This window comes from Lonchura striata, chromosome 4A (genome assembly GCF_050655825.1).
Source record: "Lonchura striata isolate lonStrDom1 chromosome 4A, ASM5065582v1, whole genome shotgun sequence".
NCBI lineage: Eukaryota > Metazoa > Chordata > Aves > Passeriformes > Estrildidae > Lonchura > Lonchura striata.
The window spans coordinates 4,451,362-4,473,007 of record NC_140742.1 but is presented as its reverse complement, the minus strand read 5'-3'; the positions used below and the strand labels follow the sequence as shown (position 1 = coordinate 4,473,007).

At 38.9% G+C, this 21,646-nt stretch overlaps 1 protein-coding gene across 2 annotated transcripts in view; it reads left to right on the top strand.

Moving 5' to 3' along the window:
- The window catches only part of LOC110471139 (connector enhancer of kinase suppressor of ras 2), a 172,280-nt gene that overhangs the window by 59,390 nt on the left and 91,244 nt on the right, over nt 1-21,646 (top strand). For both annotated transcript variants that reach the window (XM_077786481.2, XM_077786480.2), the window contains one exon: nt 2,876-3,039. In XM_077786481.2, coding sequence (XP_077642607.1) covers nt 2,876-3,039 — 164 coding nt within the window. The remainder of the gene's footprint in view (nt 1-2,875; nt 3,040-21,646) is intronic.

The window sequence follows — 21,646 nt, the reverse complement described above, 5'->3', positions numbered from 1 at the left end:
GCTGTTTCCAGCTGACTCAGTCAGCACTTGGGCTGATGGATAACTCCTTTTTTCTTGTCCTCTCAAATAACACTGAGAGATTAGTAAATGTCTTCAACCTTCATTGATTTTCTGTTAAAGTGAGTTAACTCCTTGGGCCCATATGGGTTGGAGAAATAAAAATTCTCCAACTTCCAACCCTCGTTTTCTCGTCTTGAGCGTTAAGGCTTGGCTTTAAAGTAAAACATCCATATTTAAACAATTTTTCTTCAATCATTTCTTTGCACTCTGAAGGAGATGTTGGTTAGTTCCAAAATGCACACAAATAAAATAAGAATGTGCAGCAAGAGAGCTGCAAATTTCTGTGTTTTTGCCTGACACTGATGTTGTGTATCTTGGGACCCGTGGGTTAATTTTATTTACCTACATCTAAGCAGAGCTAAAACCCCTTATTTCTTCAGTTATGAATCTGAACTGCTTTAATAGTTATATATAAACAGAAATGATGTTGGAGGAAAATGCATAAAGAGCATTAATGAGACCTAAGAGGCTTGAGGAAATAAATATTTCATTTGGTTTGAGTGAGTCAACACGAGCTCGTTCTGTACCCTTTCTAATTTCATCTGGGATGTTTTCATGTAAAATCAACTGGAGCCCTGACAATAAAGAAGATTTTCCTGATGCTGAATTCCTGCTTTGGAATGTTTCACATTTTGGTACCTGGCTCCCAGAGAGACGGAAAAGCAGAGAGCAATGGGCAAATCTCTCTTTTTTGGTGTGTATTTATTAAGTGTTGTCATTCTGTGAGACAGCCTGGCCCTTTAATGATATATTTCTATATTCTCTTGTCAACTGCCACACTGTTTGCACCAGTAAGTAAATGCCTTGTAAAGGTGCCCTGGGGAGCTATTACAGAGCAGCACAAATAATACAAATTTGATATTTTGCTCTGCTGTCATACATTCTCCCTGGCACAAAGGCAGGTTTAATACATCTGACTGCACACTTCTCACAGCATGGCACATTCACTTGGGTTTTCCTAAATCTCTCTTAATGCTACAAATGCTTGTTGGAGCCACTGATCCTAAATGTTTTAATTAATTTGCTTTTGTTGAAAATAACTTAATATCTAGTAGCAGTTTTGTGACTTTTTTCTGAGATATGGGGCAATGTTCACTAAAAGCAAATCTGGGAGGTGTGGGGTTTGGAATTTTTGCTCTAAAATGGTTTTAAGAATTGTTCTTGAGCAAGAGGGAACAGAAATGTTGCAACAGCTTGGAGCTGAAAATATTAAATAATAAACAGAGAATTTGCAGCGATTCAGCCAATTGAACTGAACTATACTTATGTAAAATCATTCATGAGCGCATTAAAAATAATGAACAGATGCAGAGAAGTTGTTTCCTATTTGCAAACCATTCTAGAATAGAGAAAAGGTTTAGGTATTAGTTACAGACTGCTGATTTGAGCTTTAGAAATCTCCCAAACTACGTCATACTTTTTAATTACACCATAAAATATGACATTTTTATCACTGTACTAGCTTTGTATGGGACATAGGTGTAAGTGAATATAAAAATGTTCACTTGACTTGGTAAATGAGCTTTATCTATAACATATCTTAGGACTATCAGTTTACAGAGCACGTAATTGGATCATGTTGAAAGAAGAGTTAATTAAATGAAACTGCAATGTTGTATTTACAGAGTGAGGACAAACACTTTGGTTTGTTCCTTTCCATTGTCATTGCAATCATTTTGTCCCAACTGAGCTGTGTTAATTGGGGTGTAAAGTGGGGGCACCCAGCACACCCATACAAGGTGTCAGAACCCTTTTCCTCAGATGCTCTGCAGACTTGATGTCTATTTGGTCATGGCTGTGTGCAGAAATTACATTTCTAAGCTCTGTCATAAATGCCCAAGTTGGTAAATTCTGTGATTTCTGGATCTCTGTAATTTTATGGATTTTGGATTTACCTGAATCACTGCAGGACAAATAACTGAGATTCACTGTTTTACTTTCCTTGGCAGATGAAGTTATTGAAGGTGCTTTTTGTAGGTCTCTAGAAAATCATGTGCACATCAGGCTTCTGTTGAATCTGCCAGTCCTTGAGGGACCTCTGAGAGACCTCATGTAGCTTTCAGCAGTAGATCCCTGTGTTCAACTCATTGTTCTGGCTGGAAAGTCAAGGTTTGTGTGGTTCAGAAACAAATTTGGAGAAAGAAAAAAAATCTTTCCACATCAATAGTTTCTTCTCTGGTCTGAGAAACAAAATCTCTTATTCTCACTCTATCAAGTTTCAGGGTGAAATGGAACAATTCCTTGTGCATGGGTAAAATTGTATTCTTAGTTGGAGGTGTTGTAACAAAACCATTTTTGTGTTGTTTGGATTCAGAAATCTGGAAAATCTGGGGTGAGAATTGGCAGTGGGTATAGCAGAGTTAGTGTGGGCGGGTACTGAGCCTGAGAAACTCTTCCTGATCAGGGACAGCCAAACTCTGACCTTGAAGAGTCCAAGAAGAGTTACAGTAAGAATTTGTTCATAATCATAAGATAAACTTATATTTAGGTCTTTGTGACATCACGAGAAAAAGGATTTTATAATGTCACTCTCTGTGCTGCTTTGTCCTTCCCTTGTCTCCATGAAGGTTTTGAATTACTATTAAAATGTTTAACAATGTTGAAAGTAGCACCAGTAATATAAAATTCTCTCTTTAGCAGCATGTGCTGGGTTATGTAAGTTAAATTATAATTTTCATTGCACGCTTTCCATAACAGCCCCAAACAAGGAAGAGTGCTTGCATTCCCAAGAAATTCCTGTATTTCTGAGCTACAGAACTGTTTCATTGGGTTTTTCTCCTCTCTCTGAATCTGTGCTCTTGGCTTTTCTACCCAGGTCTCGATGATTGCCTCCAACAATACATCAAAAACTTTGAGAGAGAGAAGATCAATGGGGAGCAGCTGCTGCACATCACTCACCAGGAGCTGGAGGAGCTGGGGGTGACTCGCATTGGCCACCAGGAGCTGATCCTGGAAGCAGTTGATCTGCTCTGTGCACTGGTAAGTGATTCCTTGCATCACTCACCTTGATCAGCTCTATTTCCAAATTTACAAACCAAACTGAAAATAATACAGAGATTCCTCTACGGCCACATGCTCAAACAGCCTTTGCTTCAGTAAAGGACAGACATGTCCTGGCTTCTCTCAGCTGCACAGAAACTATATTTATCCATTTAATGATTATGTCTGATGGTCTTTGATTGCTTTTCCTCTGACTTTCTTGGTCCTGCATTCAAATGCTGCTGACTATCACTCCTGGCATCCATATGGTCCTGTAATTATGTGCCATATGCCCTCGTATTTCACTGACATTTGCCACACTGCACTGAACCAAGTAGACCTGAGTGGTTTAACCATGCCAGCGTTCAGAGGGATGGTACTACACAGCCAGAAGGTAATGCTAATTAGACTGGAAGATTGTTTAAAATGAGCTTTAAGATGAGACTGGAGTGGTAAAATTGACTTTATCCAAACTACAGACACATGTGTCAACTAAAAGTTGGATTTGGGTTTTTCAGCAAGCTGCAAGCATTTGTAAGGACATTATTTGTTCATATTATTAATTACTAGGTTACTAATTTGGTTAACCTCTTAACAAAGTATTTGATAGCAAAAAATTATTTTTTCCTCTGCTATTTTATTACTACCAGTTAATAAAATGTGATGTAGTCACTTAATTCTAAAGACAAAATAACTTCTGTTCTTGTAGGTGGACAGGTGAAAGAATATTGAAAATATTAAAATACAAAACAGTAAAATTATATAGGTAAATTACACATGACAATCATAGTATTTTACTTCTTTATCAGGAGTTCTGCTTTTGAATAACTGGGTTATCCTGTGGGAACTTGATAAAGAGAAATTGTTTCCAAGAGGAAAACTCGCACTTAGAAGTAAGATAGAAAAAAAGTGAGGTAAAATGCACTTGATCTGGGGAAGAAAACCCCCTATTTTTAAGTCACTCCTATTACTCATCTTCTTTCCTGTACCTCAAATGACAAAATACCCTCGGTGTGCCTTGAGATCTGCCCCTCCAAATGAAAGATGCTGCTTTAGGGGCAGGTGTGTGCTGCAGAACCCAACAGCCAGAGCCTGTTGGGAGCAGCTGAGCCCAAATTGGGAGTTTTTCCCTGGACACCTGGTGTCCCACAGCCCAGGAGCCAGCACAGCCCTGGTGTCACGCTGTGCCACCGAGCACAGCGCGAGTGCCCGGCCACTCCTCGGGACACAGCAGCCCCCTCTGGGAAAAAATCTCCTTCAGCCCAGTGTGTCCCCAGGAGGACCCTGCTGACTCTTTTATTGTGATCTTTTGTTTCTTTTCTAAGCACAGAAAATGTACCTCTGGCTGCTGGTCAATGGTGCAGCTCTCGCTGTGCTGTCTCATGACCTTACTTTTCCTTTTGAGGCAGGATGGGGATTTTCCAGCTCCTGGTATCATTTATTTTGCCTCCTGCCTTTCTGCCCTTTCTCTTCCTTTTTCACTCTGACTCTAAAATGCCTTTTTCATTTTTTTTTTTTTTTTCCTGCTTCTAAATGTTTCTCTCCCTGCCTGTTCCCTTTGCCTTTCTGCTGCCTGCAGCTCTGCTCCTGGGGGTGTTGTCCTGCCTCTGACATTTCTCCTTGGCTCTCTGTACATCATCTTCAATTCTTGCAGGATCACAGAAAAGTTTTACCAGACTCCGTATAAAATCTATTTTAAATCTGTACTCATTTATTAGTATTTGGATCCATGTAATCAAAAAGCATTATTAAGAATCTAGTTTTAATTATTTTAAATAATGGCAATAATTGAATGAGAGGAGAGCTAATGCTGCCTTTATGAGCTGAAATACATTTCTAAAATACCACTATTGTATTCTTATTCTGTGCTAACTCTTGAAAAATTAATAGATTGTTGCACTAATGTCTGACTGCTGCCAAGTGACCAGAAAAAATGTGGCTTGGAATTGCTCACTGATACGGATTTTTAGAACAGCTAGTCCAGAAACCTGAGGAAATATCTTATTTTAAATATAGTTTTTAAAGGGGATATTGAGTATCTCTATTTTGTTTATGCTACTTAACAGGAGTTAACATATAGGAAATTATTGAAATCAGAATGTCTTAAGGCACATATAATTTTGCTCCTGATTCTCTGAATTGCATTATAAGCAAATTTAATACAGTTTATGGGCAGGTAAAACAGAGCCCCAGGCAGTCAGGAATCAGTACTTTAATGCCCTCTGTGTGAGTTGGAAATATGGACAGGGTGCAGAGCACAAGCTCTGCTTGTGCATTCATAAATACAAATGCTTGAATTTTATTTTCAACATTTTTAATAGAACAAAAAAAGAGTGGGGAAGCACCAATTCCAACAATCTGGTATTAAAATGCCACCTGTGGAGGGGAGGCACCACCAGCACTCTGCTCTGTGCCTCCCTCTGTTCATCCTGGTGCATTCCCAGTCAATGAAAATTGTTTGTTTTTTTTTTCCGTGAATGGATTTCTGGATTGATTTTTCTGGTTGGCAGTGGGCAGTGCCCAAGTTCATGACCCATTTCTCCCAGGCAGCCTCAGCAGGATCTGCAGGGTTGGAAGAGGAGAAATCTTTCCTGGAGAAAGCTCCCAGGAAAGCTCAGGGGTGGTCAGGAATTCCCTCTGGGCGGGGATTTTCCTGCAGAACAGCTCTGCTGCTCCGGGAACCCTGGGGAAATGTCACTGCCTGAGCTCCAGCCCTTGGCACACACTGGAACGTGCCTTTCCTGAGGCTCTGAGGGCCACTGCTGCTGTGGGACGGGCACCGGGGTTTTGGTGGGGTTTTGGTGGGGTCACACCAAGAATGGTGCCTTGACTGCTGTCCCAGGGATGCAAGCACTGGAGAGCCCCTCCAGAACAAAATGCTGACCTGTAAAGAAGGTTCTAATTCAAGAAGAAACTAAAACTTAAGGAGGACATTCCCATTTTTCATTCCCATTTCCAAACCACCTATTAGCCAGATTCCAAATGCAAATTATTAAAGGTAGGGAAGGTTTGTTATGTTGTGCATCAGCCCTTGACATGAGTTTTATATCCACTTTTCTTTTGAAAGCAAGCTGAATTCAGGTAGGAAATCAATGTGAGAATCCTGGATAGAAAAGATTCCACACTGGAAGATGACTTGCCATGAGAAAGAAAAAAATGTAAGAAACGCAAAAAGGGAAGAATAAGAGAACTCAATACTCCCATGCAATATGGTGATATAGAAGTGAATGTATTTTACCCGTAAGTTAAATAATTTCAAATGTTAAAATAATCTCCTTTATGAAAGGGTAAAATCAGAGTGCAAAAATTGAGAGGAACTTTCTCTGTAGGAAAGAAAGTCCAGGCACAATCTGGGACTTGCTGAGGGGTGAATTTGTGTGCTATGAAATGCAAAGTCACAGGTGAGCTTTACTTTCAGCTTCAGTTCTTTGACCATTCTGGAAAGACATTTTTGAGTTGTGCTTTAATTATGAAGAAAATTGGGAATGATGGCTGTGGGGAAAAAATCCAATCTGGAACATCAAAGTCCTTTCTTGCTAGGGTGGTCAGAAACTGCTCTGCAATTATTTATTTGAAGTGACCTAAATAACATTTAGGGACTAAAAATTGTGGGCCACTTGGATTTGGACTGTAACTTTATTGAAGTTGAAATATTAATTGGGATATCTATTGGAGGACTTGTTGCAGAGAGGCTGAATCTGCAGAAGTAGCAGAGTCTGGGAAAAAGAACTTTTTGATAGAGAGTAAAGCATACTGGAAGCAAGAAAAAGGAATATTTTTGAGGTCAACATGGATTACTGTTCAAATCTGCAAGTAAATTTAATTTCATTAAGACAGTATTGGAGTCAGTATATTGTTAAAATCTGCACGAATTAAAATATAAACAGGGAAGAAAGACTGATAATGAAAGGATGAAAAATGAATGGGAAATGAAAAGAATGCTCTGATAGAGATTGTATCTCAAGTAATTAAAAGTACTGTTAATTCACAGGCATTCAACTTGTGAAATAAGGCCTTGTGCTGGGGAGAAATTTCAAGGAGAAATAAAGATCAGAAACTTTGTCTGAAGTTTCTGCAAAGCCACAATCCAGGCAGGGTAGGTTTTCCACCAGAAGGCACAATAAAGTCACCATGGTCAACGTGTTTACAACTGCAGGAATTTAATTTATTTTTATATTTAGTTGTTTTTTTTGTTTTGTTTTTAATAACATATGGGATACAGCTGCCAAACAATTTCCCCCCCATCATTTTTCTAACATAATTCTTTATTAGGCATCTCCCTAAGAAAATTACAACAGCAGTAGGAATCTGTTGGTCAGGTGGAAAGCAGTTTGCAGTGATTTATTTTGAAGCACACCATGGTGAAGGTGAAGACTTTCATGGCTGCCTCTGTATCTGTTTATCATATATATGTATCATTTTTCTGAATTAAAATTATCTTTTTTTTTCCTAAACTAATACCATTTTAATGGCCACACCTACAATTATCTCTCTTGAGATAATTTTAATTTTTCATTATGCTAACACACTTTTTGATTTGTCAATTTTGCAAGTATTTTAGGAATTATTTTTCTTACTTTATCTGATTTGTAAACAAGTTTAACTTTTAACAAGTCATTCTATGCATCAAATACTCCTTTTCCACCCATATTTCAGGGGTTATTCAAAGGTCATTATTCTAGACTAAAATCTTTATTTTATACATATTGATGCTTGAGTAGGTGGAAATAAATCTCATTTCTTTGGACTGGAATGCCATCCCTGCTGGTGAGAGATGGAGATTCCATCCCCTCAGTGGAATGCAGAATCTGGCACATACATTATTTTTGTCTCCACAAACATGTGTGCATCCAGAGAGTCTTATTAATTTCAACTGGAAAAGAAGTTCAGCTTTTGGCAGTCCAGTGCTATTTATTATGCTGTGCCAAAACATTGAATTAATACTATTGAATTGAGTGGGTTAATTATTGCACATATTAGAACATGTGTATCATCTTCTGATTAGTCTAATTAGCAGCTTCATTTTTCTTAGCCTTTTAAATCATGAAACTTGGACAAATAACTGATTTTAAGGATTGTCTGGATTTGGGTTTGTTTGGGTTTTTTTTTCCTTTTAAGAGTCTGTTGACAATTTTGGCCTTTTCAGATTTCTCTTAGGATGAGGACGTTGAAGGAAGATAATTAAGTTTGTACAAAAATTCAGAGTAGCCTAAAGTCCTGGGATTTTACAGGTGTGTGCTTGACCCTTCTGTCTTACTGGGAAGTGGTAAAAATGTCATGGTTTTGCTAAGATGTTCTGGAGAAGTCTGGATGTAATTACACATTATTTGTTTCGAGTAGCCACCAAAATGAAATCCTTTCTAAAATCACCACGCTAAAGGCAGCTCTGGGAGTTGACCTAAGCAAAGAACAAAGTAGAGGGGAGGTTTTCTTGATGTTTTCTCAGTGTTCTCTTCAAGGACCAGTGGTTCCACAGTAACACACAGCAGGAATATTTTGGGTACTGCAGCAGCACCAGCAGCACTGGTATAAAAGTGCAGCAAGAATTTTCAGAGGTACCCAAGCACAGAATTGTTACAAAAGGAATTTAGCACAAAACTGACTTTTGGATTTGTGCTTTTGTGTTAAATACATTAGACCTAGGCTTGGACTCTTCAGAGAACTTTATCCTCTCTGAATTTATCATTCCTGCAGAGCAGCCATGGCCACACAACCTCTGATGAAGGCCCGGATCCTTCTGGTTATGGGATGTGTGTTTATCCTGTAGCTAGACACAGATTAGAAATGGTTCTATTCAGGTGTTTTAGGGAGAATTTTATCCCTTGCCATAATATGAGGTACACAAAGTGGAAATATGAGAAAGGAACTTGGCTGCATTTTATTCAAATTTCAGCTCCTGCACACAGTCCAAAGGGGAATGCAGGGCAGCTGAAGTCCAGGAGACCACATCTAATTCCTGCCCACAAACAATGATATTGGGTTATCAAGGTTGAGATAAATTACTTCAGGCTATTTCTGTGTTCTTTCTACTTATGGTTTTGTTTATGTTAAAAAACAAAAACAAAACAGGAAAAATACAGATTTGCTGTGTTGACTGCTGCTAAGTCCTTTAATTGATTCACATCATTTGCCTCTGGAGCAAGACAGTGTTAACAGGAAAACAAGAGGAAAGAATCTTCTGTTTCCTGTCTTTTGGCACAGTTGAGAGGTTTCCCCTTGTCACACAATATTTTTTTTTTTTTTTTTCACAAAATAGGGAGAAACATGATCTATTCAAAGTGTTTAACCTGTTCCAAAGCTTGTAATTTTCCTCTGAAAATGCACCTGTTTAAATAGCAGTGAGAATGAGGATCCTAATCCATGGCAGGCTTGGCTGGTGAATGAGCTCCTACAGGAGCTCCTGCATGCTTCTGAGAAATAAATGTACTTATTTCCATTAGAAATGTATAAAAGAATCCATTTATAATAATCCATTACTGTATTTCATGTTGGTTCTGTGTCTGGTAAGCTCAGTGGTATTCTGATCCTGAACCTTTCATTCCTTTTCATACTGTGAGTTCCTGTCACTCACTTTCAGAGAACAGCCCCCCAAAATAATTGCAATTAAATGGTATTGCTACTTATTAGGCCAATACAGGAGCAGAAATTTATGCAAATGAGTAGTTAGGTAATGAGCTGGGGTTAAAATCCATGTGTGTGCAACACTGTAGGGGCAGGCATTAAGGCTGAAATTCACTTCAACTAGTGCTGGGATAATAATAGTATTATATTATAATTTCTGTATATTCTTCTATCCCTGGTTTAGGGCACATTAATGGAACAGTCATTTCTGACATAATTTGGATTTCCCTTAAGGTTTGGAGCTGGAAGTCAGGGACTGTGTTTGTAATTTCAGCCCTTCTGGGGGTCTGGTTTCTCCAAGGCTGATGGTAATGACCCCAGTCACTGCTGGGGATGAAGGAATTGACATTTTCTCTGCACAGGGATAAAAGAAAAACCTTTATAGCAACACCCTGTTCCAGTTCATGATGTTTCTGTTGACACCAGCTGCCCCAGCATGGCATGGTGCAGTGTTAAGGGACTGTTTCTTGCTTCTTTTGCTTTGATTTCTCTGGGTTTCACAGGCATCTTTTCCTGCACAATAATCTAGTCTGCCAATACCTGTGGAGAGCAGAAAGCAGGAATGCCAACTTTAATGTTTTAACCTTAATTTTAACCTAAATTGCTCTGTGTAAGCTCTCCTGTCTCCCCAACCTCAGACTAGCTAAGATTTGGATACTGGATTTGTCTGCAGCAACACAGAGCTCTCCTGTGGTCTCCTAAGGATGCTCACCCAGACTTTTTGGAACAATTAGAGTTGACATACCCAATTAATTTATATGAATTATTGCTTTTCTAGAATCTCAATGTGAAGTGTATGGAACAGCCTTGCAGTGACACATGAACAAATTGTGCAGCAGACCATTCACATTTTCTTTTCCATCACTTTCTTTCTACACTAAAGGAATTAGAAAGAAGGATGCTTGTAATATTTTCATCCTGTGTCATCTGTTACTCATAATAAAATGTGTTGCTGGATTTCTACATTTCTTTTAATCAAATGCATGCAAATCTTACAAAAAAAAATCTGAGTAAAGCATAAAAATACAGCTGTTGGAAAGTTTGCATTGGTTTCATAAAAATGTCTCTAAAACACCAATCTTTTATGGAGGAGTTGAGCTGAGTAATTTTAAATTCTAAATTCCAGGGTGCCCAGTAACTCTTTCACACTGATCTTTTATTGCAAACGCAGAAATAAGACTTCAAGTGGGGCATATGAAAGGAAAATATTGCTTTCTAAAATCATGGCTTGGAGCACCAAGGGCTTTGTGCTTTCTGTCAGAAGCTAGCAGAGGGTTTGGGTGTATTGCATCATAGCAGCACTTAATTGTACACTCCTGCATTAAACATTTGAATACATAATTTAAATCCATTAGCCATCTGAGGTTGATAATCTTGACTTGGAAGCTTTATGAAAGGTCTTTACCAAAGCTGTGTGAATTCCCATATTTATTTGGGTGGGAGAACCACCCCAGTGGGAGCAATTCTCAAGGCAGGTGAGGTTTCCTGCGTCTGTGCTGCCCAGTCCATCCCCGCAGCACCTCTAAGTTTGGAGAGTTTTGTCTAATCCCAGCCCAACTCAATGGAACTCTGAGTCCACAAGGATTCCTGCCAGTCCTGAGAAGGTCCCAGAGTGACACTCTGGGAGAAAATTCCCCTCAACCCTGGGGACAGGCACCACGCCTGGGACAGAGGCAGTCAGAGGGGCTGTCCCTGGACCCAGAGTTGTGCAGGTGTCCCAGGAGCCATGTGGAGAAAGGGATGTGGGAAGGAAAAGGATGCAGACCATGGAAAATTAATCATTTTCAGTGGAATTGGTGTCTTGTGAAGGCTGTCTAGAACAGGGGCTAGATGGAGCTAAAGAATAAAGCAGGGATTTATTCAAAGGCCTCAATGGATCCACCTTGGGCAGCACAAGAGCCCAGCCAGGGCTGCACCCAAATGACCCAAAATGTCCCAAAATGCACGAGCGCTCCCGGGGCTCTCCCTGGGATCAGTTCTGCTCCATTGGCACCTTGGAGTTCATTGTCCCATTCCAGCTCCAGCCCAGGCAGTCCATCCTGCTGGTTTTTCTCTCTCCAGCCCACGGTGTTTGTGCTCCTGGGCTGAAATTTGGATCATTTGTCCTTGGTCCCCAGCTGGAGCAGGAATTGTTTTGTCTCCCTGCTCTGTGCACAGAGCTCAGCATCCCCTAATGTAAAGCGCAGAATTACACACTGAAGGAGCACAGAATGTGAAAAATATAAAACCTAAAACCTGAGGCATCACCACTGCTCCCCAAAATGTTTGTTGCTCCTTCCAGAGGATGCTAAAGCAGCATGGATGAAGATCTGTGCCTGAATCCTTGGAATGCTCCAGGCACTGAGGGACAGCCCATTGACTGCATCCAGCTAATGGAGTATTGATTCAGTCCTAGGTAATTATGCTAAATAGGAGGGAAATATTAGATTATAGAGGATAGAGGAGTCTATTTTTAGAACAAAAAGGATGAATAATACACACTAGTGCAGGAAGAGATAAGCGTCTCCCCTTTAAATGGAAAAATTGTTATTACACTAACAAAATATAAATTTCTTTAATATAACCTGAGAACTCTGTGATATACAGATATTTCTTTGGTTTATTCAGGTGCTGAAAGTCTTAACCGTCAAAGAAATTGTTCTTTCTAACCATCTACATGAAATACACTGGTAATTCTTAGTCTTTTAATGAAAAATAATTGCACAATTTCTTAAATGGTATTTCAGATATTTAGGTATAAACAATATTATGAACACTCAAAATTAGCTTTTCATTTTTTCTAAGTCTTTCTCTTTCTTTCCATTGGAAAGGACTATGTTGCCTTTATTCTCTGTTTCATTTGCAAAAGCTTCTTTCCCTTGCAGAAAGCAACAGTTCCCTTTTTCCCCTTTCCAATCAGTCTGATTGGAAATCTGTCCCCTGCAATGGATGGCAGCAAGCAATATACCATGGAGAATCTCTGTGCCAAGGAAATACAGGGAGCAGCTCAGTTCAAAAGTTCAAAAAAAGGTCATTTTTCCCTACCAAACAATTGCTTTTCTAATTTGCAAGGAGCGTTTTCTTTCATAAATTCCTGGTAAGATATTTTTCATGCCACTGTGCTACATTATCAGTGTCTATGAGCTGCCTGAATTCCTGAGTAATTATCTGTGATCAGTTATTGTCAGGGATAAATTCATCTGCATGCTAATATCTGAGCATGCACATGCATATTCATGTCACTGTTGTTGACTGAGTTGCTTGAGCAGCCTTCAGCAAATTCACAATCCAAATAGAGAAATGAACTTTTTTCATATTCTCATTAATGCCCATTCAAACGAATCTTGTTACTAATTTAATTTCTGTATGCTGCTCTGAATTGTTGTGAATATATGGAACATTTCTCCAGAACTGGCCTGGTTTTTATGTGGAGCTACCACTTCTGCAGGGATCCAAGTTAAATGTCTGACCCAAGTGAAATGGTCAGTGTTGATGTTAGATTTCCAAGACCATCTTATAATTTATCCCCTGGACTTTTTATAATTCACCATTGATTCAAATTCTAATTTTGAATTATGTACTGAATCTCCTTTTCTCTGTAACCTTACATTTCTGCCTTATAATTCATTTTAAGAGATACTTTACAAAAATGAGGTATTGAGGCTTTCTAGGATTGGATGGTTGGTTTTTACACAAAGCTGTTATGAAATAAATAGCAAATTTTAATCCTTCACAAGGTTTTAGTAATGAATAATAAAGGTTTGTGGTTATTAAACACTGCATTACACATGTACAGCTCCCTTAGATATTGCAGAGAAAGGTGAATAAAGAGCACTGAACTGTACAGCAAACGCTTGGGATGCTTTATCCTTGCCAGTGGAGTTCCCTGGATTGGTAACTGGGAATGCAGAGAAGAATTTGGGGTGATTTAGGTATTTCTGAGACAGAACATATCAACAGTGGCCCAGTGCACACCAGGGAGTACCAACAGCAGGTTGCTAGTGGCTCATGCAGGCAGGAATTGCTAACCATCTTTCAAATTTAGCAGATCATGGTTCAGTATGGTTTTGGAGGAAATATCTCCTGCCATCCTCTGCTCTTGTTTGTTTATCACAGTCTCCCCAGTCAGCAGATTGCTCAGAGCTTGTTTTCCTACACACATGGAAAAGGTCAAGCCACCCTGGCTGTCTGGCTTGCATATGTTCTGTAATGGAAGCCATATGCAGATCAGTCCATCCTCAACACTGAAATAAAATATTTGGAACAAAAATCCTTGGGATGTGGAAAGGAGCCACAAAACACCCAGACCCTCTCCATCCTCCTGGGTCTCCCTTTTGTGCCCATCAGAAAGGAAATGCTGCCACAGCTTTATTTCCCCACTGGTGCTTTCCTGGGAGTTGGCATTGGAGATGTTAAATGTGCCCAGATGTCAGCTTGGCACAGGGCAAAGGCTGAGTGGATGCTGCAATGCACCCACCACTTTGTCAGCAGGGCTCTGAGAAGGTTGTTCTGGTCATGAGAAGGTTTTGTTGTTTTGTGCTGCTGGGATATTAAGGTTTTGCTCAAAGAAAAGTATGGGAAGGCATTAAATGTGTTCAGAAACAAAGATTTTTTAAAAGATTTTTTAAAATGCAAATTCTCTTCCAGGGATTTTAGATCTAAACTCCTGGTGAAGTCAGAGCTGAGCAGAAAATGTGAATTAGAAAGCAGAGTGGGAGAGCAGTCAGGAGCAGCTCAAAGGGGATGCTGCTGAGGTGTACAGGAAAAGCAGGAGATGTTCCAGTTTATTCAAGCTCACCCAATTAGGGGAATATTTGTTTATTCCACCGTTGAAATCATGATGCTTCATTAGGATTAAGCAGACCAAGGAGGCTTTGTGCAGTTTGCTCAGAGATCTGTGGAAGAGGTGCCAGGTAAAAGCTCCTTAGAAAAATGTTTAGGCAGGAGATCAGGGATCCTGTTAATTCCTGCTCATCTCAATCAGTGCAGGGCAGGAACTGGAGCACTGTGCAGCTTTAGGCTGGCCTAGAGTGGGGCAAGCCTTACATAACCTGAGACCCTTGAACAACAAATCTGCATCTCCAACTCTGACCTCATCTGCTGCTTTGCTCTCACCAGGAGCCCAATCGTCTGACTCTGAAGTCTTAAACATAAAGTTAATTTATTTCAAAACCTTATTCAGAAAAATACCTGTTTCAATGGCTGGCCTTACAATCTTTTTGAGTCCAATTTTTAAGGAAAGACTATCAAGTTCTAAGTCTTATCTGAAATAAAAATCACTTTTGTTAAAACTGAAAACTTTCCTCAAGAACACCTTAATTATGCTTGATGGCATATCTATATATCTACATATAAAAATACAGAGATATAGTGATATATCATTTGCAATGCAATCACTAAATCTTCTTCTGAAGACAAAAAAAATAATGCAGATCTTAATTTTAAAAATAGGTTAAAATATTTAATCTTATTCCTAGATCTACTTAATTTATCTATTTACAAGGTAATAGGAAGGTGTATGAAGTGCTTAGAAGCTCTGTGACACGTTCCAAATTATAGACTCGGGAGACAAAGAACTGTGACAATTTGCTCCAGCAAGGTGGGATAATTATAATGGAAGGGGGAACAAGGGGGAGGAAAGCTGCACATAAAAAAGCATCGAGGTGTTTCAAATAATAGATTCTAATTTGTATTATGATGTTGCATATTTGCATAGTATTAGCATAGTTATTAATGAACTCCATACTTTTATTTTGATGAAATGTCACATTCTCTGCACATCAACTGTGCTATGATACTGCAGTTTAATGCAATGATGGGCAAATGTTGTTAAAGAGAGGCAGAAGGATTTGGTTTATTATATATTTATGGTATATTATTATGCTAATATACTGATTTAGAAGGAGAAAAGCTTTTAAAGGAAAAGCTGAACCAAATTTGGGCTGTATTTTACTGGAGCTGCATTCCCCAGCCATGAATGGAAATTATTTTCCTAATACAATTTAGAGTTTTCAAAACAACAGCATGAGGATTTTATATATACATATAAAATACATAAATTATTGAATATGTCATTGTACAAATTGTATGAACTGCATCTAACACATTCTCCTTAACAAAACTTATAGTTTCTGTGATTTATTTTAACTTTCTGTCAAATGGTGTTATAACTTGCATCAGGTATAATAATAATAATAATAATAATAATAATAATAATAATAATAGCAATAATAACAAATTAAAACCAACAACCATTCAGGAAATGTTGAGTTTTAGGTTCCAGTCTCTAACTTGTGCACTGGTTCACAAGATCCCTAGTGAAAATTTATTTGGCCTTTTTCAAATTGCTATTCAAAGGACTACCAGCCTGTAAATTCTTTTTCAAGAGGAAAACCACTCACTCCTGGTGGGAATACACTACCTCACCCACTTGGACTTTATGCTTTTTCAGTATCTTCAGTTTGAAGTTGTATCATAAAAACATCACCACAAAATTTTACTGAAATCAAAGTGTTTGCAGAGATAAGTTTTTCAGAATCAAGTTTCTACTCTGTCAAAGGCTCTTAACCTTTAAAAACATCCCTCCAGAAAGGAAATTTTTAAAAAAAAGTGATTTGACAGTTTTCATACTCTGACTCTCATGGCAAAGCTGGCGCAGCAGAGCCCTGACAGAGCAGGGAGCTGCAGGATCCCATCTGGCACTCTGAGCTCTCCCAGGGGACAATCCCAGAGCCCAGAGCTCCTCTGGGGATTTCTCCAGGTGCTCTCAGAGCTGTGACTGAGCCCCAGGTGGGACAGGGGTGGCTGTGGCACCCTGGGGACCAGGAGCAGCCTGGAAGGGAGCAGAGCATCCCCACGGAGCTGCTGAGGTGCTGCACACCCACAATAAATCAATTTATAGGTGATGCTGGAATGGCTGAACTGGGGAAGAAGTCCCTGGGGATGGAGCTTTTAAATTCCCATTTATTTAGAGCATTCTTAAAGTTTTTGCATGAAATGTAAAACTAGGACTGCAGCTCGATATTTAGGTTGTGGTGTTTTAAATGCCTTGAATGTGGCAAATTCCATGTGAGCTCTTTGAATTTCAGTCACTGTTGTTTCCTTTCACCTCCCCAGTCAGATCTCCTGCTCTACCCTTTTATTTCTCTTTTACATTCCGTGAAAATTGTAACAGTCTCAAAGTATCACCTACAGAAAAAACTGTGTCTGCACCCATGTGTTTGTATATTTACACATATGTGTATATATTTTTATGTATTACACTGACTACTCACAAGAATTGACAACATGAAGAAAAATTATTATAATTAGAAAGAAATCTGTTTTTAAGGTAAGTTAAAGTCATTACTTATGCAATATAAACTGTTTAGCTAAAATTACATCCCGTGCCTATTAAATTTCAATGTGCATACATTATTTATATCTCTGTATGTCACATTACAGCAAAACAATTTCATTATAGCTCTACCTGTAAGGAAAAATGCTGGGGGAGGGTTTCCACACAAGAAATAAACTCTTCATATACTGTAGGTATTTTGTGCTTGGCTTTTGATCTTTGGGCGCTGGTGTTTACAAAAAATTGATCACCGCTTGGATATTTTCCCCATTATATTCATTATTTTTTATCCTGATGTTGGCTACAATAATTTGGTCTATTTTATCTTAGTTTGAGTTTAGGACATTCAAAAGTGGAAATGCCTTTTTGAAGGCAAATTTCAACTTCCAATATTCCAATTTTGACTATAGGCAGTATTCAACAACTTCTCTCTTTCATGTATCTTCTTTGCACTGGGTAAAACAAGAGTCTCCTTCAGATTGCTCAGAAAAAAAAAAAAAAAAAGCATTTTCTCTTGTCACCTGAATTCTACCGCTTCTGACAACAGCCACCTGTTTTCTGCACTTCAGAAAACCTCTTCAAGTGTGAGAGCCCTGGGGGAAATCTGTTCCCTCTCCACCTCCAATAACCCAGCACCAGCACAGCAGCACAGCCCCAACAGGAGAGGGGGACTAGGACAGAGAGCCTGGAAATGGGAGAATTCCAGGGGAAATAGGGGGTTCAAGGGGAATTAGCTGAATTTGAGGGGAAATGGTTGAATTTGAGTGGAAATGGCTGAATTTGAGTGGAAATAGCTGAATTTGAAGGAAAATGGCTGAATTTGAGGGAAAATAACTGACTTCTAGGGGAAGTAGCTGAATTTGATGGGAAATAAATAGTTGAATTTAAGGGGAAATGGGTGAATTTAAGGGGAAGTAGGTGAATTTAAGAGCTGTGCTCTGCAGGCAGCCAGCAGTTATCCCTCCCCCAAAGCAGCTGCACATCTCCCTAAGGAGTTTCACTGCAAGCACAGCTTCATCCTGGAGTTTTGCTGATGATATTCTTCCATAATGAGCTTGTCTGCCTCTGATCTCACACTTGTGTTTAATTTCTGCCTCCTGAAATCCTTCTCTGCAGCTCCTGTCATGGAATGGGGCGTCAGGAGCTGCTGAGCTCCAGCCTGAAACATGGGATCAGTCACTGAACAAATCAGATAATCTGCGTAGCTCTTTTGAGGGTGTGCAGGTAATAATGCTGTCAGTGGAGGTACAGAAGTTCTTACTGTTTGATCTGTGCTCCTATGTGAAATAACTGAAATATTTAACAGATTTTTCCAGTCATCTTGTCCTGTGTTCAAGGTGTGCTTTGTTCCCTTGGCACTTTTTGCAGTGTTCCTGTCCAGGTCTCTTTTTCTGAAATGGAGTATTAGTGACTTTAGGCAACTTTCTATTCTCATTAAGCAGCTTCCTGGTCCAGATTTCAGGATAATTTGACAAATTATGTGGCTGTGTGGTTCTAGACAGGCAACATCTGGGGTTGTTTTCGTAGTCAGGATTAATTCTCTAAACCTGCATATCCATTTCCACTGATAGAGTCATTGATGATGGAACAACTTGAAGCATCATGAAACAAAACCAAGGAATGAACAACCATTTCTTGTTCATTTTTCCCTGCTTTCGGGATGAAAAATAATCCTGCCTATGCTAATGGCACCCTCTTGTCCCTTTTAGAGTTCTTCTATTTTATTTTTCTGTCTTTCTTTTTAAACCAGAAATTATATCTGGGATTTACAGTTCAAGAAAGCAATCAGCCGAATCTCCTGCCAGGATTCAGAATTTTCCAGGCTCAGGAGCATCATTTCCATGGTGTGGCTCCCAAGAGCAGCACATATTTAACACAGGGGGAGCAGAAAGTGTGGCTTGGAGAGCTGGAGCCTGGCCTGGCAGCTGTGATCATGATTTAGTCTGGCAGCTTTGGGACTCTCTCAGTTACACCATGGAGATGATGTGCCTGCAGGAATTAGAGGAGATCTGGATTTTGGCAGTGCCATCCACAAGGCTCCTCACCTGCTTAATCATTGCCATAAACTACTATGGTTGTTAAAAATTAAGGGATGGGATTTATGTTAAGAGTGATTTATTGTTTAGATAAAGGTTATGAGATTTTAGAGAAGCAAGTAGTTGTTAGAGTTTACGTTACAAATTTTTTTGTCATAAGGTAATATATACTTTTTTAACTTAATCGAGAGTTGTTATAGGATTTATTTTGTTTTATAAACTTACTACTTTTGTGTATTTTTGATGTATTGTGGATACTTTTGTCTAATAGACTTTTGTTTAACATGTATGCATGTTTCTATTATAACTTTTAAACTTTTAGTTTACTCTATACAATTACACTTACATTATAAACTCTTTACTATTTTGTTGGTACAGTTTTTTCACTTACTTAAGATATATTCTTTCTTATAACTATAGAAATATAAGTTTATGATTTTTTTGTTTATTGTCTGTGTGTTGTATTTTTTACATTGATCTAAGTTTCTTCTAAAGTTGCAGATTAAATTTTTCAATTTTTGTGGAAGCTTCTGGTTTTTTGATTCTCACAAACTACAATTCTTTGTTTTCAAGCATGGTCACTGAATTAGAATTGATGCAGTTTAAATTTGGGGGGGTACCCATTTCCTGGCTCTTTTCTCCTCTGAACAATCTCCTCCCTTCCCCATCATTTTGGCTGCTGACTTTGGAAGCCCAAAAGAAGCCACAGCTTCCTTCAGTCATCTCCACATGTCCTGCCACAATGGGATTTGGTGGCATCAGAGCATCAGGATGTGGGGATATTTTCAAGGCTTATTTGCAAGTGCATTTTCCCATCTGATGGTTTGATTTAAAAATGAAAATCTTGGATTTAGACATGCTTAAATCTAGAACAACCCAATGTCTCTGTCTTCTACAAAGGCATTGATTTGCTGTCACTTTCATAATAGTTTTATCTTTTCCCTTTATTGTGCCCCACTCAGTCTCAGGTAAACCACTAACTTGCATCAGCACTTCTACTGTGCTGAAAAATTTCCTTTCCTCTTCTGACTGTCTTTGTGGATACATTTTATCTGCGTTTTGCTGTATTTTAAATTTTATATTGACACTAATTGAGGCTGTCATTGGCATGTAAGTAATAAACTCCAAGATAAAGCAAAGCACTTGTTCTATGTGAGGTGGATTTCCTCACACACATTTCCTGCTCAGTCCTCTCTGTTTTCCCGTGACTGCAGAAGATCTCTCCAGTTGCTGGGATCTAAAATACCCTCTGGTATTTAGAGATTCAGTGATCAAACTGTGTGCTTTGCTGCTTAACTCCTCTTAAAAGCAAGGTGACAGATTTCCAGAGGTTTTATGCAATAACAAATTAATGGAGGAGTTCTTTTCCTGCTTGTTTCCATGGGAATCAGCAACCAGGAGGATCGAGCTCATCACCCTTGTAATGTGTTGCTGAGTGTGCAGAATGAAACCTGGTCTGAGAGAAATCCAGGCCCTGTCCAGCTGGTTTGGGAGCTGGAAAAGGCATCCCAGTGCATCCACTTAGTCATGAGTGGAAGTCAAGAGGAAAATAGAGCAGGGAAGGGAATTCCTTCAGTGCTGCAATGACAGAAAGCTGTGGTATTAGATGACACACTACTATCACATACAGCTTGCTCTTTAAACTTTTCCAAATGAGAAATATTTTCTTTGGTTATGTTGCTGCTAATTCTGCTTATTTTCTCTTGGTGAAAAAACAAAAAAAAGTTGAGAGTTTTTTCTCATCTGTAGCAATTTAGTCTTGAACTGGATAATCCAGCCCCTACCACAAAGTTTTAGCTGTGATACAGCATAACAATGAAATTAATTATCTCCCTGCTATTTAAATCTAATTCTATGCAGTCAGCTAAGGTAACAAAGTGTTTCATTTCTCCTAGATTTCCCTCCAAGCTGGAGATGAGGCCTTGAATTATTTCTCAGAGTGAACTTTGACAGGGAGAATGGCTGGCAGGGAAGGCACTGTCTCCAGTGCCAGCTGTCAGAGGTCCAAACCACTTCACCAAGCCTTTGTTTGTACTTTGTTGGCTTTCCATACAACCCCAGTTTATAATCTTGTTATTTGTCAGTCTATTTCCCTTTTCTGGAGTTGAAAATTATTATTTCTAGTAGAAATATCTATGTTGGCATCTGTCAAGAAGTGTATTCTTTTCAATTCTTTATTCTCTGCTTTGAGGAAGAAGTTTAGTCAAGAATATTAATGTGTGATATTCATGATCATCCTCTGTAATATAAGCATAGTTGAAATTAACAGTGGGCAGTTAATTCAGGCTCTGAGAGTTGATTTTGTTTAAATGTTCATTAAATTCTTTCATGTCCTACATCCTGTGCAGGCTGCAAGAAATCTGGGTTCCATTCAGCATGTTTTAGACTTTCTGTGTGAATTTGAGTTATTTAATAGGTTTGAGCTATCTTTGTGCTTGTTGTCTGGGTCGAAGTGGGGAATAGGCCTGGTGATAAAAAGGACTGAGACACAGATGAAGGAATATGGATAAAGAGAAAAGGGATTTATGGTTGGAAACCTTCAATTTCAACCCTTCTCCCACCATCAGAACTAGAACCATGGACAAAAATCCATTCAGAACTCTTAAATAAGGAACCTGTCACTGGCGGGAGTCTC